The sequence below is a fragment of the Podarcis pityusensis genome (genome assembly GCF_964106645.2).
Source record: "Podarcis pityusensis genome assembly, chromosome: W".
Classification (NCBI taxonomy): domain Eukaryota; kingdom Metazoa; phylum Chordata; class Lepidosauria; order Squamata; family Lacertidae; genus Podarcis; species Podarcis pityusensis.
In genome coordinates, this window is record NC_138045.1 from 20,182,456 (window position 1) to 20,206,627 (window position 24,172).

Sequence of the window (24,172 nt, forward strand, 5' to 3'; positions counted from 1 at the left end):
TCCAGCTAGCGCTGCAGACGGCGAGGCTTGAGGAGAGGAGGGCTCAGGATGCAGACAAAAAGGGGAAAGACACCCAGCTCGTCAGAAAGGTACCAGGATTGGTGCAGAAGTTTGGGGGGGAGCCCAAAGACTATCATGGCTTTCGGACAGAGATGCAATATGCCCTCAATCTGCAGTTTGATGAATTCCCTGACGAGGAATCAAGAGTGGCTTTCGTGATTGGGCATCTTGAAAAGGGGGCGAGAGACTGGGTTAGACCCCTGATGGCAGCGAATAGTGACGTCCTAAAGGACACGATGAAGTTCTTTCGCGCCATGGATCTGATGTTTTCCAGCGATATTGAACAGGGAGTGGTCCGCAGACAGTTAATGGCTTGCAAACAGGGTAGCCGATCTGTCCGTGAGTACTGGACTGAATTCACCATGTTGATCCATAAATTGGGGTGGGATCTATCGGCGGAACCCATTCAAATGCTTTTTGAAGAAGGGCTTTCTTCGGCTGTGAAAGACGAACTTTCCCGGGCGCCCAGGGCGGAGTCTATGGACCAGCTGACCAAATCAGCGCTGACCATAGGAGCGCGCCAGGAGGCGAGAGCATTGGAGAGGCGGGAAGGGAAGGGGGAACGTTGGAAGGAGTTCCGCATTCCAGACATTCCAGAGCCAACTTTCCCGCCGGCAGAGCCGATGGAAATCGGAACAGCGCGCGCGCAGTTTCAAAGCCCAGTGAGGGGGGAAAGAAGGAGGGAAAAGGCGCCCGGAAATGCTATCTCTGCCAACAGCCAGGTCACTTTGCCAGAGTCTGCCCCCAGAGGAAGGAATGGCAAGGGATGGTAGGAGCTGTGGAGGGAAGAGAGGAAGAAATACCGAAGCAAGTAAAAGCCAACGCCTGGCTGCCACCGTCGGGGCACAGCAGTCAGGCCAAAGAGCAGTGAAAGTGCCCACGCCAGAACCTCCTAAACCCGCCCTAGTGATAGAAGTGGCGCTAGAGCTGCCAAACGGACACCCTCTAAAGATAAAGGCGCTGTTGGACTCAGGCAGCTCCTGCAATTTCATGAGCAAAGAGTTTGCAGCTGAACACCAGATACAGACGATCCCTTTAAGCAACCCCCTGCAGGTGACCACGATCGATGGCAGGGAGCTGTTGGGAGGAGAAGTCAGCTTGCAGACCGTCCCAATGATAATGAAGGTGGCAAGGCACACAGAACTGATAGCGTTTAATGTGGCCACCTTGGGAGGAGCTCCCATTATATTGGGGATGAGCTGGCTAGCGTTACATGATCCGCTGGTGGGCTGGCATCAGAGAGTGGTTTCTTTTGGTTCAGCACATTGCTTAGAACACTGCAAAGAGGGAAAGGGTTTGGCAGGGGCCCAAGCCACACTAGCAGGGACTGAAGTAACGGAGAACGTGAAGGTACCACGACAATACGCAGATCTCCGCGACGTCTTCAGCGAAAGGGAAGCTGACCAATTACCCCCGCATAGACCCTTTGACTGTCAAATCAATTTACTCCCTGGGGCACAGCTCCCTGTAGGCAAGCTGTACGCCATGTCAGACAGAGAGATGCAGGAGCTAAGAGAGTTCATTGACAAGAACCTGAAGAGAGGGTTCATCAGAGAGTCCAGGGCGGTGGGGGGCAGCCCAGTGTTTTTTGTGGATAAAAAAAACACGAACAAGCCGAGGCTTGTGTGTGACTTCAGGGCCTTAAATGCAGTGTCAGAACCAGTGGCTTTCCCTATGCCCAGGATTGACGACATTTTGACAAGGGTCAGGAAGGGAAAGATTTTTACTAAACTGGACCTAAGGGGGGCGTACAACCTGATACGAATAAGGAAGGGGGATGAATGGAAAACCACCATGTTCACCCCTTTGGGGGCATTTGAATATTTAGTTATGCCTTTCGGCCTACAAGGAGGCTCCGCGTGCTTTCAATCGTTTATGAACCACGTCCTGGGGCCTTTGCTTTACAAGAATTGTGTGGCCTTCTTAGACGACGTGTTGGTGTATTCTGAGAATGAGGAGCAGCATGTGAGAGACGTCAGAGAAGTGTTGAGCAGGCTGCAAGCCAACCAGCTGTGGGTGAAACTGGAGAAGTGTCAGTTTCATACCAAGGAGGTGGAATTCCTGGGGTATCGCCTGTCAGACAAGGGATTGGCCATGGATCCCGGCAAGGTCCAGGCGGTGCTGGAATGGAAAACACCCAAAACAAGGAAGGATGTGCAGAGGTTCCTAGGATTTGGGAACTTCTATCGTAAGTTCATCCGAAACTTTGCCCACCTGACGGCGCCCATTACGGACTGTCTCAGCAGTAAGAAGAAGTTCGTTTGGACTGAGGAGGCGGAGCGAGCATTTGAGGAACTAAAAAGGGCCTTCGCCTCGGAACAACAACTCCTGCATGTGGATTTACAAAAACCGATGAGAGTGGAAACTGACGCATCAGACAGAGCGATTGGGGCGGTGCTTCTGCAGCCAGGGAAGGAGGAGTCAGAGTGGAGACCGTGTGCCTTTTTTTCGCGAAAGCTGAACAAATCCGAGAGGAACTACACGGTGTATGACCGAGAACTACTAGCCATTCATGAGGCGTTCCGGAGATGGAGGCACCTGCTAATTGGCGCACAACATAAGGTGCAAGTGTGCACTGACCACAAGAACCTAGAGTATTGGAGGACGGCACGAGTGCTCAACCAACGGCAAGTGAGATGGGCCCAGGAGTTCTCCAAATTTAACTTTGAGATTTGTTACGTGCCAGGCCCAGAGAACATTAGGGCGGACGCTCTCTCACGCAAACCTGAATATTTGGAGGAGGAGGGAGCACCCGAAGAGAGACATGTCATTCCAGAGGACCGCTGGGTGTGTGGGGCGGCATTGGTGGGACAAAGAGAACTGGTAGAGGAAACAGAGAATGATGAATACGCCCAGAATAAGCTCAGAGGTCTTAGGGGTGAGGGAGAGGAACCAGGGGGTTTCGAGGAAAGAAATGGAGCTTTGTATTACAAAGGGGCACTGTATATCCCTGAAGGAGATGGACTCTGAGGAGGAGGAGTACTTCGAGACCAGGAACCGCAACAGGTGGAGAGAAGTGTTCGGGACATCGGAAGATGAAGGAAGTTCATTCCGGGGTTTTGCCTCCTCACCGCCCGTAGAGGAGGGGGCGAGAGGGGATGAAGGGGGCCCTGGAGGGGAGGTGGATGTCAGGGAACTGCCATCGGAAGGAAGGGAAGTGAAAGGGCTCACACAGGTTGGGAGAGACTCAGCAGCTGAAGAGGGAACCAGTAGGGGGAGAGGAGCTGGGCTGAGGGAAAGGGAGCTGGAGGGATGGCTCAGAGACACTTCCAGCGAAAACAGTGGGGAGGTTTCAGGACCTCCTGTAGGGACACCCACTCCTCGCCGGAAACTGTCACGCAGAGAGTCCAGAAGACGTGTTTCCGTTAAGGAGCTTTTATGTTGGAAGCGATTCCGAAAGCAACCACTGTCGGAATCTGCCAGCGACTGACGGAGCCATGTTTAAGGGGCTCCGTTACAGACAGAGGTTTGCAAACTTGACCAAACTCTGAGGGACTAGGATTTTACACACAAGCAGCTCATCGTCCCATCACAAGTTGCATCTGCCATTCTTCCAGTGTGGGTAGATCTTGAGCTTTCCAATGCTTTGCGAGTAGTATCCTTGCTGCTGTTGTTGCATACATAAAAAATGTCCGGTCCTTCTTTACCACCCCTTGGCCGACAATACCCAAAAGAAAGGCCTCTGGTTTCTTAGTGAAGGTATATTTAAATACCTTTTTCAGTTCATTATAAATCATTTCCCAGAACGCCTTCACTTTAGGGCAAGTCCACCAGAGGTGGAAGAATGTTCCTTCACACTCTTTACATTTCCAACACTTATTGTCAGTCAGGTGGTAAATTTTTGCAAGTTTGACTGGGGTCATATACCATCTATATATCATTTTCATTACATTTTCTTTCAAAGCGTTACATGCAGTAAATTTCAATCCAGTACTCCACAACCTTTCCCAGTCCTCAAACATGATATTATACCCAATGTCCTGTGCCCACCTTATCATAGCCGATTTAACCATTTCATCTTGTGTGTTCCATTTTAACAGCAAGTTATACATCCTTGAAAGTACCTTACTCTTAGGTTCTAACAATTCTGTTTCTAGTTTCGATTTCTCCACCTGGAACCCTAATTTCTTGTCATTTTTAAAAACTTCTTTAATCTGAGCGTAATGTAACCAGTCTCGCACTTTATCCTTCATTTTCTCTAAACTCTGCAGTTTCCAATTGTCTCCATCTTTTTCTAGAATTTCCCAATATTTTGGCCATTTGGCCTCCATATTGGGTCTTTTTCGGGCCTTAGCTTCCAAAGGTGAAAGCCACCTTGGAGTTTTATTTTCCAGCAAGTCTTTATATTTTGTCCAGACATTAAACAGTGATTTTCTGACAATATGGTTCTTAAAGGCCTTATTTGCTTTAACCTTGTCATACCATAAATATGCATGCCATCCAAAAGCATTGTTAAACCCTTCCAAATCCAACACATCAGTGTCTTCAAGAAGTAGCCAGTCTTTTAGCCAGCAGAACGCTGCGGCCTCATAATACAACTTTAGATCTGGCAGGGCAAAGCCCCCTCTTTGTTTCGCGTCAGTTAATATCTTAAACTTAATTCTGGGCTTTTTGCCCTGCCAGACAAACTTAGAAATATCTCTCTGCCACTTCTGAAAGCACTCCGTCTTGTCCAAAACCTGAAGTGTTTGAAATAAAAACAACATCCTTGGCAATACATTCATCTTGATAGCAGCAATTCGGCCTAACAAAGAAAGTTTCAATTTTGACCAACTATCTAAGTCTCTCTTAATTTCTGCCCAGCATTTTTCATAATTATCCTTAAATAGACTTAGATTTTTTGCTGTTATGTTTACCCCTAGGTATTTTACTTTTTTAACCACATTAAGTTCTGTCTCTTTCTGAAACCGTTCTGACTCTGTATCTGTCAAATTTTTTCCCAAAACCTTAGTTTTCTGTTTATTTAATTTAAATCCAGCCACCCGACCAAAGTCATGAATCAGTTGTAATACTCTTTTCGTACTAGACTCTGGCTCCTGCAGGGTCAAAACCAGGTCATCTGCAAAAGCTTTTAATTTATATTGTTTCTGTCCGACCTGAATTCCTTCCACCAACCGATCCCCTCTAATCATATTCAATAGCACTTCCAGAACCGAAATGAATAACAAAGGGGAGATAGGGCAACCTTGTCGTGTTCCTTTTTCAATTTTAAACTCTTCTGTAACCACATTATTAACTATCAGTTTAGCTTTCTGCTCTGAATATATCGCCTCAATCCCATTCTCAAAACCCCGTCCCACTCCCATCTCTTTTAAATTTCCCATCATAAATTTCCAGGAGATGTTGTCAAAGGCCTTCTCCGCATCTATAAAGATTAAAACTGCTTTTGTGTTTATATCTGTTTGCAAAAGTTCCAAGATGTCAATAATGTTCCTTGTATTAGCAAACAAATGTCTACCTGGGAGAAAGCCTGCCTGGTCCTTATGGATTACTTCATTTAAAACTTTTTTAAATCTACTTGCCAAAATGTCTGCAAATATTTTGTAATCCACATTTAAAAGGGAGATGGGACGGTAGTTCTTAAGTTGTGTCTTTTCAGCTTCCGTCTTTGGTAATAATGTGATAAATGCTTCCTTCCACGACTCCGGTGCCCTCTTCCCCTCCATAATTTCATTGCTGACCTCCATCAAAGGTTGTATCAAATAGTCTTTTAATGTCTTATAGTACTTGGAGGTCAGCCCATCTGGCCCTGGAGATTTGCCCAGTTGCGTGTTCTGAATGGCTTGTTCAATCTCCTGTCGTGTTATTTTGGAATTCAGGATTGTCCTATTTTCTTGTGACAATTTGGATAGTCCATTTTTTGCCAAAAATTGTTTAATCTCAGCTTCGTCTTGCGGCCCTTGAGTGTATAGTTTTTTGAAGTATCTCTGGAAACACTTTCTAATGTCCACAGGATTCTGAATGTTTTTTCCATCAACCTCTAAGTTTGTAACCGTATTTAATCTTTGTCTTCTCTTCAACTGCCAAGCTAGCAGTTTTCCACATTTATTCGCCGACTCAAACGTTTTTTGTTTCATTAATTTAACCTTCCATTCAATTTCCTGATTTATCAGTTTAGAATATTGTGTTTGATAAAGTTTAATTTCTCTCAGAGTTGGCTGTGACTTCGGATTCACTCTTAATTTCTTCTCTAATTCTTTTATTTTATCCAAGATCTTATCTTTTTTCTCATTTTGTGTTCTTTTCTTTACTGCATTCTGTTGTATCAAGAATCCCCTCATTACAGCTTTGCTTGCGTCCCAGACGATTCTTTTTTCCACCATAGTATTCATATTTATCTCAAAGTAATCCTTCAAAACTTTTTGGGCCTTCTTGGTAATTTCCTGATCTCTGAACAAATTGTCATTCATCTTCCATCTAAAGGATCCGGTTGGTAGTAGTGTCATATCCATCTTTACTGCATTATGGTCGGAGCAGGTCTTTGGGCAGATTTCCACTTTTCTGACCTTAGGTGCCAGGCCTCTAGATATCCATATTTGGTCGATTCTTGTCCAAGTCAGTTGGGCTTCAGAAAAGAATGTTCCCTCTCTTCCTAGTGGGTTCTTTGTCCTCCAGATGTCAATCAAATCCATATTGTCTGTCATTTCAAAAAAGATTTTAGGTAGTCTGCCGTCTTTTGTGACATTTTGACTTTGTGACTTGTCCATGTTAGTTGATACGACCCCATTCATATCTCCCATCATTATGATGTTGTTGTAGTCCAGATAATCCAGCATTGTCTCCTGCAGCTTCTTGTAAAATTCCGATTTCCCTTCATTAGGTGCATAAATTCCTAATATCAACAATTTCTCTCCTTGATGTTGTATCTCAATTGCCAAAATTCTTCCATGTTCATCTTTAAATAAGAATTTAGGTGACAGGCTCTCTTTCGCATATATCACCACACCTCTCTTCTTAACTTTGTCCGACGATATAAATTCCTGGCCCAATCTTTTATTTATTAACACTTTTCTGTGGAGCCTTGTCACGTGTGTTTCCTGTAGACAAATAATGTCCAATTGTTCTTTTTTTAATATATGAAATATTTTCTTCCTTTTTTCCGGAATGTTACAGCCATTAATATTCCAGCTCAACAGTTGCAGAGACATCCTGAATTAATCTGGTTATTTTTCCAGGGGTGGTATCTTGTTCACAGGGTCTTCAGGTTCCCCAGGTGCTGGTGTTGGTACTGGCGTTGCCCCAGGCCCAGAAGGTAGTTCAATTCCTTTTTGAAGGTCCTCTCCGTATGTAGTCAAAAATTTATCTCTCTCTTCCGATGTTCTGATTTTGACCTTTCTCCCTCTAAAGGTAAAGGATATTCCTTGGGGGAATTCCCACCTAAATGCAATTGCGTTGCTCCTTAATAATTTGGCAAGTTCAGAATAGGCGGCTCTAAGATCCAACAGTTGTCTTGGAATATCTTTGTAAATTTCAATTCTTCTGTCCAGAATATCCAGTGACTTTCCGTAGTGTAGGCCCAAAATCTTGTCCCTTTCCTCCTTTGATCTCAATGTTATCAAACAATCTCTGGGCCTCTCCTTCTTTATAAATCTTCCAAGTCTGAAAGCTGACACAATTTTAAAGTCCTTTTCCTCCAAATTCCAGAACTTGGAGAATTCTTTGGTTAAAAACTCAGCTAGATTTCCTTCTTCTGCCTCTTGTAGCGACCTAATCCTCAAATTATTCTCACGATTTCGCAGTTCTATCATAGAAAGATAAATCTGATGTTCCCCAACTTGTTTGGTGAGTGGTCTTACCTCTTGTTCTAAATTTTCTAATTTTTGTCTGGTGTCCTCAGCCAATTTCCGATTTTCTGCTGTGGCCTCCGTTAACTGTCCAATTGCCTGTGTGTTCTGTGCCACTTGTACAGTTAATTTATTTAGGCATTCTGTATTTTGGTCAATCTTTGCTGTTTGCTCATCTGCTTTCTTATCCAAAGCTTCCAATTTTTCAAAAATTTTATCTAAAATAGAAGCAGATGCTCCTGAGGCCATATCTTCCAATTGTAACTGCTCTATTTCTCCCTCTTTTGCCTGTGACGAGGCAACTTCTTCTACTTCTACTTCTGAAGGCAAAGTAGGTACAGATGATCTACGTGTCTGTGAGGCTGAGGTTAGAGTTGTCAAAGTTGTTTGTCTAACTCTTCCTCTTCTTCTTGTGCCACTCATTCCAACGTTATCTATCAGTCAAGGTCACACTGAGTTATTCCCATGGGAATAGAAAGGCCCAGAGAAAGCAAACGGCCAGGGAATCGAAAGTAAATGTAAAGTCACTGTTTTAATCCAATCCCCTAGAGGGAGCTTAAAATGTCTTTCAGAGTCTAATTTAATGTCCAAGAACCTTCAAGTACAAATATTTAGCAGAGTTGACATTAATAATCACTTTGTTACAAGCAGTGCTTACTTGTCTCCAAAAAAAAAATGTTTCAAATTAGAAGGTCTAAATACCCTCAGATTGTTGCAAGTTCCAATATACAGTATCCAAATCTGCAGTACTGACAGCTCAGTCTCTCAAAGCTCAGGCAGCTCCAGACCCTGGGTTTCACCTTTTAATTGTAATCCAATATAAGGAGGAAAGTCAAATACAAATGATAATTTCAAATCATTTAACTTAAAGTCTTTACTTTAGATTACAGGTTCAGTGGATGCTTAGATCCGTAAAGTTTAAAGGTTCTTTTTTCAGCCTCCACTCCTCCAGCTCTTTGCTTTTTCAAGTTCAATGGCGGCGGAAGACGGACTTCCTGTTTCCACGTCTCTCCGCTCTCGGCCAAGTTCAAATCTTTTAATTTAAAGTCTCTAATTTCAAGTGATTCAGTCTTTACTCACGAGTAAGTTGATTTTAGTTCCGGATCCGAATTTCACAGGAAAAGGGATCAGCGCTCACCGGCAGCAGCAGCGCGGCTTCGCTCCGCAGATTGCGAAACGGCTCACAGAGCCGCAACCCCCCTCCACGCTCCGGAGCCCCTTACAGGGTTCCTTTGACGTTTGGAGGGTCGCTTTAGGCGCCCACCGAGCCTCGAGGCCACAGGCTCTTGCCGCCTGTGGTTTTCCAGAGTGGGTCTCCGCTTCGCCGTAGCGGACGACCCGGTGTCTGCGGAGCCTCCTCTCCCGGTTAGAAGAGGACCGCCATTGCCGTTCGCGCCGCCCCCGGAAGTCAAGCCCAAATTTGGTCAATTCTTGTCCATGTCATTTTGGCTTCAGAGAAGAAGGTTCCCTCCCTAGCCAGGGGGTTCTTTATTCTCCAAATGTCAATCAAGTCCATATTGTCAGTCATCTCAAAAAAAGGTTTTTGGTAGTCTGCCATCTTTGGTAACTACCTGTCTCTGCGACTTGTCCATATTTGTGGATACCACTCCGTTCATGTCTCCCATCATTATAATGTTGTAATCCATATAGTCCATCAGTGTCACATGCAACTTCTTGTAAAATTCAGATTTCCCCTCATTTGGAGCGTATACTCCTACTATCAGAAATTTTTCTCCTTGTGTTTGAATTTCAATTGCCACATATCTTCCTTGATCATCTTTAAAAATAAATTTAAGCGATATGCTCTCTTTCGCATAAATTACAACTCCTCTCTTTTTGACATTATCCGATGAAATAAACTCCTGGCCCAATCTTTTATTAATCAGTACTTTCCTGTGGAGCCTTATCACATGGGTTTCCTGCAAACAAATCAAGTCCAATTGTTCCTTTTTCAATAGATGAAAGACTTTTTTCCTTTTCTCCGGGGAATTAAATCCATGAATATTCCAGCTTAAGAGTTGCAGAGACATGATGTATTTATTTTGCTTTTCCTCCGACTGCACCAAGTAGTTGCTCTTGTTCTGTTGGTGGTATCACCTTCTCTAGCTTGTCCAATCCCGAAGGTAGTGATACTATGTCCTGTATTCCTGGTTTTAAAGCTCTGGGCTCTTTTCCAGTTTCTTTTTGTAAGTCTTCTTCGTGATCTTTCAAAAATGTTTCTTTATGTCCCACTGATCTTATTTTGAACTTTTTCCCTTTAAAGGTGAAAGATAGGCCTTGAGGGAATTCCCACCTAAAGATAATTCTATTTGCTCTTAGCAGGGCCACCAAGTCTCCGTAGTTAGACCTGAGATCCAAGAGATGTTTAGGGATGTCCTTAAATATCTCCACTTTTGATCCCTTTATTTCCAAGGTCTTCTGGAAGTGCAAGCTCAATATTCTGTCTCTCTCCTCTCTTGATCGGAGGGTAATCAGACAGTCTCTCACCCTGTCCTTTCTCCCCCCTCTTCCAAGTCTGAAGGCACTTAGTATCTTGAAATCTGGCTTGTCTGGTTCTAGATCCCAAAAGTCAGTAAATTCCTGCGTAAGAAAGTCACTCAGGTTATCTTTCTCAAGTTCAGGTACAGCCCTGACCCTTAGATTTGTCTGTTTTTCTTTCAATTCGATCATAGACAGCAATGACTTATGGTCCTCCAGCTGCTTGCATATCGGTGGAATCTTTTCCTCTATCTTTTCCTCTACAGCCAATGCTTTTTGCTTGGCCTCTTCAGCTGTTTTTCGATTCAAAAACAAAGATCAGCATGCACGAGCTCAAAGGCTTTCTTGGTCACTCTTTCAGACCTCAGGTAATTGGTCGTGTGCACTTTGGCTTTTTTACAAGCTCTACATTCAAGAAACTTAGAGCACTCCTTCATTTTACAGCCCTCAGTGCACTCTACCTGTTTGCGCACGTATCTCCAGTTCACAGGCGAAAATCTTCTATGCCATAAGTGCATACACTGGTCATGAGTGGGGACGTTGGCACACTTTGTCTGTGCTTCCTCAGAAGCGTCATCACCTGTTTCAAGTATGTACAGCCCACCGTGGCCTCGTACCTGTACTAACTGCTCTCCATCTTTGGAAATGGTGCATACCTGGTTCCCAAACTGCACCTGAAAACCAGCATTGTCAAAAGCATAAACAGAAAGCAACCCACATTTCATACCATCAAGTACATACACATCAATATCAGCTTTCAAACAAGGCATAAACACAACACCAGCTTTTGAAATAGCTCTCTTGGTTGTATCAGCCAATGTGACTGTTTTCCCATCTGGAATCTGCCAGCAGTTTCATAACTGGCCACCAGGTGGAGCTAGATGCCTGCTGGCCCCACTGTCAATGATCCAATGTTGTTTGCCGTTGGCTGCAGCCTGGCCAACAAAAGCATACGTAGCAGCCTTTTGATGTGTTGCTGGCTCTCCACCTCTGCCCCCTCTCACCAGGCCTCTTCTCCCACAACGTGTTCTGCCTTTGATCTCTCGGTTGCTATTGGAGACGACCCTGAGGCAATTTCTCTGCAGATGTTGGTCTGAGTTGCAAATGTAGCACCTCCTCGCTGCAAAAGCTTGCACGAGCTCTCAGCATCTTCTGCACTCCCACTCCTGGGCACAAAGCAACCCCCTTCGCAGCCCTTCCTTTCTCTCTCAGCCTTTTATCCTGCTCATCCTGCAGCCTACCCGACACGTATTCCAGGTCAAGCTCCTGAGCTGGAATAGCTTCCAACGTGAGAGAAAGAGTCTGATAGCTAGAATCTAAAGAACTCAGCAATATGAATACTTTTTGCTGCTCAGTAAAGGGAATTTGTAGTTGCCTCAAACGGTTGAACAACGCCAGCATCTGTGAAATATGCTCTCTGACACAGCCTCCGGGTTGCAACCGTAAATCAAATAGCTGTCTGATGACGTGAATCCGGGCCCCAGCCATGTCCTGCTGATGCACACGCTGCAGGGCACCCCAGACCTCGTGAGCGTAGGTGGCATGGTCAATGTAAACCATCTGGGCTTCATCTATGGCCATGACTAAGTGAGCAATGGCTCTCTGGTCCCTCCTCAGCTCCTTGGCTGCAGCAGCTAGAACCCCAGCTGTGGCCCCATCCTGGGCCTGCATAGGTGAGTTCTGCGTGCAAGTCCAAAGGCCTTTCGCAGTTAACAAAACCTGCATTTTCTTGGACCAGTCCACTCAGTTCTTCCCCATCAGCTTTGGGAAAGCCGCCATAAATTTTTTCTGCACCTCTGCCATTCCCCCCCCCGGGGGGGGGCTTGTGTTACTCACACAGCTGCCGCTATCTCCAGCTCCCAGTTCTCAACTCCCAACTCCCAGCTCCCAGCTCCGGAAAAATGGCTTGCTTCACCAGCGAGTTTCTACTGTTCTGTGCCTTCAAGCATGGCACGAAAACAGGGCTCCAGCTGGACTTTCAAGCTGCTGACTGCAGCAGAGACACAGACCCCCAGTCCTGGCCATCAATCACCTCAGGACACTCAGCCATTAGCGTGTTACTGCCTCCCATAACCTGTTAAAGTTTGTGGGTCGTAAATCCTTTGACCCACTGAGTCTGCTGCAACGGCCCTGCAATAAATTTGATTTATTGCCACTCTGACAAACTCCAATGGCACCCACACGCTTCCACTCCGCACACTGCCACTCTTCTCAGTTGCCAGATAATAGCAGAGTTCACACGCAGCGTAAAATGGTTTGTCTGTGTCACCGTGGTGTCTTTAATAACTCAGCTCAACACCAGTGCTTCTAATCTAACATTCTTTATTTAGAAGCATAACAAACAGTAAAGAAAAACCTACAGAATCTAGCTGCATGCTTGCAGCTTTCTGTCTCTAACAAAAACGAAACTACCTTGCTCACATTTCTCAGACAGACTGCTCTCCAGAGAGAGCTCAGCCCCCACAGAGCACAGATCAAAGGAAAATGCCCAGGTCATGTGGGCAGTGCACCCAGTTGATAAGACCACTCCTGGAGTGTTAACTCTTAACACTAAAGAAATATTAGAAGAGATAGAACAATTTGGACAAGTAGCAGGTTTTAAATTGAATAAAAAGAAAACTAAAATGCTAGTTAAAAATATGAAACAAGATTTGGTGGATATGTTGCAGCAGCAGATTGGTATAGAAGCAGTCAAAAAAGTTAAATATTTAGGAATATGGTTAACATCAAAGAATATAGATTTATTTCAAAATAATTATACACTGGTGTGGAATGGAATTAAGAGAGATTTGGAAGTATGGGGAAGGATGAAACTATCCCTTTGGGGTAGGATTTCTGTTATTAAAATGAATGTGCTATCAAATATGTTATTTCAATCAATTCCAATAATCAAGGGGGCAGCAATTTTTAAGGAATGGCAGAAAATAATTTCAAGATATATCTGGCAGGGGAAGAAACCAAGAATTCAATTTAAATTGTTAACAGATGTTAAAGAAAGAGGGGGCTTCGCCTTGCCAGACTTGAAATAGTACTACGAAGCGTCTTGCCTCTGTTGGTTGAAGGAATGGGTGTTGTTAGAAAATACAGATTTGTTGGGTTTAGAAGGTTTTGATAATAGGTTTGGTTGGCATGCATATTTATGGTATAACAAAAGTCCATAAAGGATTTGGTAACCATATATTCCGAAGATCTCTGTTTGAAATATGGGATAGGTATAAAAACCTATTAGAACGTAAAACACCATGGTGGTTGTCCCCTTTAGAAGCAATGAGTGTGCAAAAGATAAATATGAGTAAAAACTGGGTTACATATGAAAAATTAGTACAAGAGGAAGGAAATAAATGGAAAATGAAACCTTATGAAGAGGTAAAAGAATATGTAAATGATTGGCTGCACTATTGCCAAATCAATGAAATGTTTAAACAAGATTTAAAGGAAAATGGATTTGATCATAATAAATCAAAATTTGAAATTGAGGTATTGAATAATAATTGTAAAAGATTGTCTAAAATGTATAAATTGCTGTTGGAATGGCATTTGAAAGATGAAGAAGTAAAGTAGGTTATGATACATTGGGCCAAGGATTTTGGGTATAATATACAGTTAAAAGATTGGGAAAAACTATGGAAAGAAGGATTAAAATTTACAGCATGCAATGCCTTGAAAGAAAATGTGATGAAAATGATGTACAGATGGTATATTACACCAGTGAAATTAGCTAAAATGTATAAAACAAGTAATAAATGTTGGAAATGTAAAGAAAAAGAAGGATCTTTTTATCACACGTGGTGGGAATGTAAGAAAGTGAAATGATATATAATGAGATGAAAAAGATGTTGAAATATACATTTATTAAAAAACCAGAAACATTTTTACTTGGCATTGTAGGGGAGGATATTAACAAATAGGATAGTAAATTGTTTTTATATGCAACAACGGCAGCAAGAGTATTATTGGCACAGAAATGGAAACAAGAAGAACTACTGACAAAAGAAGAATGGCAGATGAAATTAATGGACTATGCAGAATTAGATGACAGGAAGGATTTGAAACCTGCAGGACCAGAGATTCTCAGAGGACTGGAGTAAATATTTGAACTATTTGAAAAGCAATTGTAATAAACAGATTACGCTAGTAGGACTGCAATAAGTTTTGTAAGGAGGACTATGTGAAATATTGCAGACAAGATTATGAAGAGAATTGTTAGTTAAGGATTATTAAAAGTAATAAGGAAATTAATGAAATGTAGATTAAGTGATAAAGATTGAAAAACCTTCAGATGCGGTTGATGGACGTCCAAAACATTGTATAAGATAAGAAAATATGTTATATGATTTTTGGGAATGATATGTAAAAATCAATAATAATAATAATAATAAAGAAATTCCGCATCTCACCCAGTGGCTTGAAGTTTGGATAGGCAGGCCTCAAATTGTGTTGAATGGTCTCTTTAAATTTGAAGGTTCATTATTGTTCCACAAGATGTGTATGTCTTTAAGGGCCAGAGAAAATAACGAGACCCAGTTTTACAGCTGTGAAACAGTATAGCAGGTGCTGCTAAGTTGCGTTAATTAAGCTGTGTCAGCAGTTGGGTATAGTATATAAAGAGCAGCACCTAGCTCTCTTAGTACCCTGGGGAATGCTTGTTGATATATTTAGTGTAAAAGAAGTTTTTGTTATTAAAACCTTGATAAAGTTATTTTTGAGTTCCTTGTAATGCGTGGTCTCCCCAGCAAGCTTTCTGCAGTGCAACTAAACTGCAAATAGCCAACAAATTGTTGTACCTTCTCTTTCAGCTGTACCTTCTATTCCAGACAGGCAACCAGCTCGCACTTGTTGCAGGTATAGTTTTTCACATTCTCAGGCAGGAAGACACAGGTATTGCAGGTGACTGCAGCAGCTCCCTCACCCTCTGTGTCTCTTGGTCCTACATGCATCGTGAGGCAGCACTCTAGACCATGGGTAGTCAAACTAAGGCCCGGGGGCCGGATCCGGTCCAATCGCCTTCTAAATCCAGCCCATGGACGGTCCGGGAATCAGCATGTTTTTACAGTTGGGATGAGTACTCACCAGCTGCGTGCTAGCAGCACATTGTTTACATCATGTGATATTTCTGATGTTACTGAGCGTGAGACAGGATGTCCTACGCTGTTCTCAGGGTTGTGTTCTCAGTGTAACTTGAGACCTTCCTGTTGTTGCTGCAGTGTGTTGTACGGAGGCTGCTGAGAGAGCAGACATGTTTGTACTAGCTCCGTGTACAGTGTACAGTCTGTGAATAAAGTAGAATGCTAGGCTACTTTCAGACTGTTTCTTTCCTCTGCTGAGATGCAAGGGGAAAGTGAGTGTGCATCTCTCAAAAGGGAGGTGTCACTTATCACCGGTCTCTCTGGACTGAGCAAAGACCAGCCAGAGGCAGACCACCGGAGAGAGGCCCCTGTGCCTGGGAAGAGGAGTCAGCCTTTCCCGAGGGGGCAGATCGCCAATGAGTAGACTGTGTGCTTTTATTTTAAATGCATCTCTGGATTATTTGTGGGGCATAGGAATTCGTTCATCCCCCCCCCCCAAAAAAATATAGTCTGGCCCCCCAAAGGGTCTGAGGGATAGTGGGCTGGCCCCCTGCTGAAAAAGTTTGCTGACCCCTGCTCTAGACCTCCTACTCAAACTCTACCACTAAATGCCCTTGCAAACCCCCTGTTTATGAGCTCCTCGTCAGGAGCTCCCAGAAGCTGCAATCAGCTAAGTATTACTGCTGCTGGCTGCTAACTTCTCCTTCAACTCACTTCCTCATTCAGCCTGGCTTCCTCTCAGCAGTATCCCCTCCCCCGCAGACCATGTCCTCTAGCAGAACACACAACCACACAGTGTTTTGGAGTATGCTGTTAGCAATATGCTGATGATACACAGCTCTACTTCTTTACATTTGCAGGTGAGGCAGTGAAAGTGCTGGACCGGTGTCTTGCCTTGGTAATGGACTGAATGAAAGCCAACAAACTGAAGCTCAATCCAGAAAAGACTGAGGCAATGTTAGTGGGTTGTCAGGGAACTGGGGGCTGAGAAGGGGGAAAGAATGGGGACATATAGATCGTTAGTAGTTGCACTTCCTCGGAGGAGGAGGGTGACGAAGGGTTGTCAGGAAGCAATGAATCAGAGGGGGGGAGCAGTTTCCGGGGCTTAGCTCTTCACGTAACAGAGGAAGTAAAAGGGGAGGGCTCCGGAAGTGGCTATGCTGGAGGAAAAGAAAGGAACAGATAGTCTCTGCAACTGATACCGAATGATGCAGATGTGCTCTGAGAGCTCTGTGTAAATAGGAGAATGGAACTAATAAATCCTGTAAATCTGGCCAGTTTCCCGGACTCTTATCTCTTCTAGCACCCACCAATCATCCCCTGACAGCTTGCAGAGACTCTTATGCCGGGTGCTAGCAAGAAAGGACAGATAAGAGCAATGGAGAGGGAATTTGCTGCTTTGAAGGAAAGCCACGCCGATCTGGAAAGACGCGCGGAGGAGTTGCGTATCAGATTGGAAGAGAGTCGGGCGCAACATAAAGAACTGAAAGGGGACCTGCTGGGAAGAAAAATGCCTACGTTGGTGGGTAGGTTTGACAGCGATCCTCAGGAATATTTAAGCTTTAAAACGGAGATGAAATATGCCTTAGAACTGCAGGGAACTGATTTTGCCAATGATGGACAGAGTGTGGCTTTTATAATTAGCCACCTATCGGGGCCAGCTAGAGAGTGGGTGAGGCCACTGATAGCAGCCGGTAACGATGCACTCCGGGACTTGGCAAAGTTCTATCAGGCGATGGACGCCATGTTTACAAATGAGAGTCAAGTTGATATGACTCAGCAGGAGCTCTTGGCTATGAAGCAAGGCAATTTGACTGTGCGCAGTTACTGGTCTCAGTTCGCAATGCTGGTCCACAAGCTGGGTTGGGATTTGAGTTCCGAACCAGTGCAGGCCCTGTTTAAGGCCGGGCTAAATTCTGACGTGAAAGATGAGCTTGCCCGAGGGCCCCGGCCCAAAGATATGGATGCGTTAACTAAGGCTGCCTTAGTGGTGGGCCTCAGGCAGGAAGCCCGTTTGCTGGAGAGGAGGCAGAGCATAGGGGAGCATTTCCATGGCAATCGCATTCTTGAGATGCCAGCAGGGGCTACTCAAGGTCAGAGTCAGCAAGAGCCCATGGAGATCGACTCAGCCTGCGCGCGGGAACATTCAAAAGCCCAACTGTAGAGCAGAAAGGAGGGAAAGGACTGGCAGGCGGCCAAGAGGTGTTTTTTGTGCCAGAAACCAGGACACTTTGCCAGAGTGTGTCCGGAGCGTCGTAACTGGCAGGGAATGGTGGGGGCCACTCCACAGGGAGAAGAGGAAGTGCCCCAGGTGCAGGGAAATGGGAAGGCCTGGCTGGTGGTGAACCGGGGTAGCAGCCAGGCAGCAGCAGCAGCAAAGAGCCCTGACCAGGCCACCCCAAACCAGGCATAGTGGTGAGGGTGCTGCTGGAGCTCCCAAATGGCCACGCAATGGAGGTCCACGCCCTAGTGGACTCAGGGGCCAGTGTGAACTTCTTCAGCAGGGACTTTGCTGCGCAGCACCAGTTGCATCTTCGGCCTCTGGATTTTCCTCTGCAAGTGACCACCATTGATGGGAGGGGAAGTGACGCATCAGACTCCTCCCATGAGGATGAGGATTTCCACGCACTCCGAGACCATCGCCTTTCACGTAGCCACGTTGGTGGGGCCACTGATTATTCTGGGAATGAGTTGGTTGGCCTTGCACGACCCGGTGGTTTCATGGCACCAGCGGTCCCTGACTTTCGGGTTGGCGCACTGTTTGGAGAACTGCCCGGGAGTAGGGGAACCTCGGGAAAGGAAGGCCAACGTGTCTGGGAAAGAAAGGCGGAATCCCTCCACAATACCGAGACTTCGAGGAAGTGTTCAGTGAGAGAGAGGCCAACACGTTACCACCGCACCGGCCTTACGATTGCCAGATTACCGTAACTTGGTCTCGAATGATGCAGATGTGCTCTGAGAGCTCTGTGTAAATAGGAGAATGGAACTAATAAATCCTGTAAATCTGGCTGATTTCCTGGACTCTTATCTCTTCTAGCACCCACCAATCATCCCCTGACATGGGTGGTTCCCTAGATCGGATGGATGGGAGGTTACCTGCTCTTGATGGAGTGGGTATGTAGCTTAGGGGTAGTTCTGTGTCATTTGTTGTCACTTGAGGCTCAGGTGGCCTCAGTGGTGTGGAGTGCCTTCCATCAACTTCAACTGGTGGTCCAGCTGCACCACAATCTGGACAGGGATAGCCTAACTATCATATATGCTCTGGTAACTCCTAGGTTAGATTACTGCAATATGTTATACGTAAGTCTACCTCTGAAGACAGTTTGGAAACTTCAGCTACTGCAGAATTTGGTGCACAGGTTGCTCACGGGGGCAAGACAGTTTGAGCATATTACACTGATTCTGGTCCAGCTGCTCCGGCTGCCAATTAGTTTCCAGTCCCTATTAAAACTACAGTGGCACCTCTCAGGTTACAAATGCTTTGGGTTACAAACACTTTGGGTTACAAACTCCTCTAACCCAGAAGTAGTACCTTGGGTTGAGAACTTTGCCCCAGGATCAGAATGGAAATTGTGCGCCGATGGTGCGGTGGCAGCGTTAGGCCCCATTAGTGAAAGCACACCTCAGGTTAAGAATGGTTTCAGGTTAAGAACGGACCTCCGGAACGAATTAAGTTTGTAAGCCGAGGTACCACTGTACTGGTTTTGACCCATAAAGCCCAAAGCGGCTTGTGACTGCAGTACTTCAAGGACTGCTTTCCCCCCATATAAACTGTCCCAGACCCTGCAATCACCACCAGTGGCCCTTCTTTGTGTGCTTCCTCCACAAGAGTTCTAGGGGGTGGCAACATGAGAATGGGCCTTTTCTGCTGTGTCTCCCCGTTTGTGGGATGCTCTCCCCAGGGAAGCTCGCCTGGCACCTTCATTGCATATATTTAGGTGCCAGGCAAAAATGTTTCTCTTTGGCTAATTAGCAGTCTATGACTTTTAAAATTTGTTTCTGGGAGCGGGTTTACGGTTTTGTTTTGTTATGTTATGTATTTTGTAATCTTATTTTGTGTTTTTCTGTTGTGAACCGCCCTGAGATCTTCAGATGAAGTATACAAATTATTAATGTAAAAAAAATTCTTCCAGTAGCACCTTTAAGACCAACTAAGTTAGTTCTTGGTATGAGCTTTCGTGTGCAAGCACACTTCTTCAGATACACTGAAACAGAAGTTGCCAGATCCTTCTATATAGTGAGAAGGTGGGGAGGGGTATTACTCAGAAGGGTGGTGGGAATGGGAGATTGGCAGATAGCTGGGATGAGCCTGCTGACGACTCTTAACGACTGTAATGGGTCTTACAGGAAAAGGCAAGGGGTGAGAAGGTGAGAAATGGCTTAGTCATGTATAATGGGATAAGAATCCAATGTCTTTGTTCAAACCAGGTTTCTCCATGGTTTTAAGTTTGGTAATGAGTTGCAATTCAGCAGCTTCTCTTTCCAGTCTATTTCTGAAATTCCTTTGTAGTAAAACAGCTACTTTGAGATCTTGTATAGAATGTCCTGGGAGATTAAAGTGTTCTCCTACTGGTTTCTCTGTTTTGTGATTCTTGATGTCAGATTTATGTCCATTTATTCTTTGGCGTAAGGTTTGGCCTATTTGTCCAATATAGAGAGCTGAAGGACACTGTTGGCATTTGATGCCATACACAATGTTAGATGATGAGCAATTGAATAGTCCCGAGATGGTATGTGTGATGTTGTTGGGGCCAGTAATGGTGTTGTCCGGGTGTATGTGGCAGCAAAGTTGGCATCTGGGTTTATTGCAGGCTCTGGTGCCAGTGTCCGTGTTAAGTCTGGTTGTAGTATTATTGTGGGTTAGGAGTTGTTTAAGATTGGGTGGCTGTCTGTAGGCAATGAAAGGTCTTCCTCCCAGAGCTTGAGAAAGAGAACTGTCATTGTCCAGGAGAGGTTGTAGATCTCTGATGATGCGTTGTACTGTTTTAACTTGGGAGCTGTATGTGATGACTAGAGGTGTTCTGTTATTTTCTTTTTTGGGTCTGTCTTGCAGCAAGTTCTCTCTGGGTATAAGTCTGGCTCTGTTGATCTGTTGTCTAACTTCATCTGCTGGGTATTTTAGTTCTGAAAAGGTTTGCTGTAGATCTCTTAGGTGAGAGTCTCTGTCTGTAGAATTGGAACAGATGCGGCTGTAACGTAGTGCCTGGCTATATACAATGGACTGTTTGGTATGTTTGGGATGGTAGCTAGAGGCATGTAGATATGTTTGTCGGTCAGTTGGTTTACGGTATAAGGTGGTGTCCATGCGCCCATCCTGTATTTTTATAGTAGTGTCCAAAAAATGTATTTCTTGCATAGATTGATTCATTGTAAGGTTGATTGTGGGGTGAAAATCATTAAATTTCTGGTGAAAGGTGTCCAGGGTCTGTTGACCATGTGTCCAGATGATAAAAATATCGTCAATGTATCGCAGATACAAGAGAGGTTTGAGTGGGTAGGAGTTTAGGAAACGTTGTTCTAAATCTGCCATGAAGATGTTGGCATACTGTGGGGCCATGCGGGTGCCCATTGCTGTGCCGCTGATCTGAAGGAACAGGTCATCAGTACAACGCATCATCAGAGATCTACAACCTCTCCTGGACAATGACAGTTCTCTTTCTCAAGCTCTGGGAGGAAGACCTTTCATTGCCTACAGACAGCCACCCAATCTTAAACAACTCCTAACCCACAATAATACTACAACCAGACTTAACACGGACACTGGCACCAGAGCCTGCAATAAACCCAGATGCCAACTTTGCTGCCACATACACCCGGACAACACCATTACTGGCCCCAACAACATCACACATACCATCTCGGGACTATTCAATTGCTCATCATCTAACATTGTGTATGGCATCAAATGCCAACAGTGTCCTTCAGCTCTCTATATTGGACAAACAGGCCAAACTTTACGCCAAAGAACAAATGGACATAAATCTGACATCAAGAATCACAAAACAGAGAAACCAGTAGGAGAACACTTTAATCTCCCAGGACATTCTATACAAGATCTCAAAGTAGCTGTTTTACTACAAAGGAATTTCAGAAATAGACTGGAAAGAGAAGCTGCTGAATTGCAACTCATTACCAAACTTAAAACCATGGAGAAACCTGGTTTGAACAAAGACATTGGATTCTTATCCCATTATACATGACTAAGCCATTTCTCACCTTCTCACCCCTTGCCTTTTCCTGTAAGACCCATTACAGTCGTTAAGAGTCGTCAGCAGGCTCATCCCAGCTATCTGCCAATCTCCCATTCCCACCACCCTTCTGAGTAATACCCCTCCCCACCTTCTCACTATATAGAAGGATCTGGCAACTTCTGTTTCAGTGTATCTGAAGAAGTGTGCTTGCACACGAAAGCTCATACCAAGAACTAACTTAGTTGGTCTTAAAGGTGCTACTGGAAGGATTTTTTTTATTTTGACTATGGCAGACCAACACGGCTACCTATCTGTAACTGAAATTATTAATGTTAATTGATGATGATGATGATGATGATACCAGTTGCTGAAAATTGCAGGAGGGGAGAGTGCCCTTGTGCTCAAATCCTGCTTGCCGGTTTTTGCACAGGCATTTGGTTGGCTACTGTGAGAGCAGGATGCTGGACTCAATGAACCATTGGCCAGATCAAGCAGGCTGGGCTTATGTTCTTATGCATCAATAAGGAGGAGGGCAGCCAGGACGAAGCCTACAAGTACTACAGAAGAGGCTTATACACAGGATGGTTTCTCCCTCCCCTTCATAGCTGTCAACTTTTCCCTTTTCTTGCGAGGAATCCTATTCGGAATAAGGGAAATCCCCTTTAAAAAAAGGGAAACGTTGACAGCTATGCTCCCCTTTTCCATTGGTATCGTCCAGAATCTTTCGGTGTACGTCACTGCCCACTCTTAAGTGTGATCACTTTCAGCTTCTCTCTAGTGGTATTGCCCTGATTTGGCTCAATCTAGCGCAGCCTCTTGTCTATTACCAAAGACCACTCCCTCGCAACGGCAGTGGTGCGGTCTGGAACTGCCCAGCAGCCTCCGCCATTGTTAAGACGCGTTGTTTGATCGCCCTGCCGTCAGCCCCGCGCCTTTGTTGAAGGGTTAGAAGGTGTTACAGCTCAGGGAGCCTCTCGGAACCTGCCACTGCCTTTTGTGCCCCGCGCCCCACCTTCCCTGGGGGCTGGTGTGTATGAGTGTTTTAACATCACGAGCTCGCGATGTCCACGCCCGCCCGGAGGCGGCTCATGCGGGATTTCAAAAGGTAAGCGCTGAGTCGGGACCCCCCTTCCCAGAGGCTAACGAGGAAAGCAAGTAAGGAAGAGGTGAGGTGATCCAACATGGCGCTAATAAAGGTAGCGTAGTGACAGAGTTGTGTTACTTGCACAAGGCAGGCAGTGGCGCCCATGGATGGAGAGTTACGTCGTTTGCCCTGATTGGGTGGACGGTGATACTCTCTCCCGCCACTGAATTGGGTGTCTTTTTTCCCGTCCCTCCCTCCCAAAACAGGCTTCAGGAGGACCCTCCAGCCGGAGTCAGTGGGGCTCCCTCGGAGAACAACATAATGGTGTGGAACGCGGTCATATTTGGGTGAGTAGGCAGGCCTGGATCGCCTGTTCTTCCTTTTCCAAATAAATCCGAAAAAAGAGGTTTAAAACTCTATGTAATCTCATTGTCCAGATCTCCGTTTCTCTCAGAATAATAATCAGCAATCCTTATCGCGCATCTTGAGGGGGGGGGTGTCTGCCAATGTGTGCTCTTCTTACTATTATTCTTATTTCACGTATATCATGCTGTTCCTTCTAAGAGCACAAAATGAAAATGCCTGTTCCCATTCAGTGTTTTTCATAAAGTTAGGTATCTTTCTATGCTTTCCAGGAGTGCAGAATGATATGTCTTCGATACATGTATTTATTATAGTAATATTATTACAGTAGAAAACTGCTTGTATTTTGGGAAGAAAAAGAAAGACACAAGTGTAATAATTATAATTGTAGCTGCATCTCGCTCCTCTCCTGTTTCTAAGATGTTCATAGTACGGTCTATTTGCTATTAAAATTATTTCTTTAATGATTATAATTAGTTTTGCTCATCCTCTGAGGTCATGTAGTTTTGCAGGGATGTCTGTTTGTAACAGCTATTGTTCTTAATTGTATTTTCCTCTTTGTCCAGTGATGGCGGAAGGTTTTTTTTTAAATAAAAAAAAATCTCAACAGTGTTATAAAGTCATATATCCAGGCAGAGAGGGTTGTGTTTCTGTGTGAGTTTACAAAAACTAGAGCTGGTGCTGGACAAAATTTATTTTAATTCCAATAAGCAGCCTCTGGTGTGTTGTACATTTTTTAAAAAATCTCTTGCTGTAAGGCAGGAATCGCCAACCTTTTTGGGCCTATGGACACATGTGCAAACAGGTGAAACTGCTGTGGGCACCACACACCCATCATGACCTATTCTGTTGAGTACAACAGAATGCTTTTTTCCAAGTCTAATTTCAGCTGGAAAGAGAGGACCATGTGGGCTCCAGGAAAGGCTTCTGCAGGCATATACCTGTATTTTTCACACCATAGGACGCACTAGACAATAGGACGCACCTTGTTTTAGAGGGGGGAGAACAAGAAAAAAAAATTCTCCCCCTCTCTGCCCAGCGCCCCTTCAGCGAAGCGGCAGGAGGCGCTGCGCAGAGAGGGGGAGAATTTCCCCCCTCTTGTTTTCCCTCTCTAAAACAAGGTGCCGTTTAAGGTGCGCTCAGTCG

The 24,172-nt window shown here is 44.8% G+C and overlaps 1 protein-coding gene across 5 annotated transcripts in view; it reads left to right on the top strand.

Moving 5' to 3' along the window:
• The window catches only part of LOC308467781 (ubiquitin-conjugating enzyme E2 A-like), a 419,335-nt gene that overhangs the window by 383,029 nt on the left and 12,134 nt on the right, over positions 1-24,172 (top strand). Inside the window, exons 1-2 of one of the 5 annotated variants that reach the window (XM_080989485.1) lie at positions 16,561-16,914; positions 22,930-23,010. In XM_080989485.1, the coding sequence (XP_080845611.1) occupies positions 22,985-23,010 (26 nt within the window). In that variant the 5' untranslated portion in view covers positions 16,561-16,914; positions 22,930-22,984. Of the gene's footprint in view, positions 1-16,560; positions 16,915-22,329; positions 22,685-22,725; positions 22,746-22,929; positions 23,011-24,172 lie in introns of those variants that run through there. The other 4 variants (XM_080989484.1, XM_080989483.1, XM_080989487.1 and 1 more) reach the window with 4 other exon arrangements.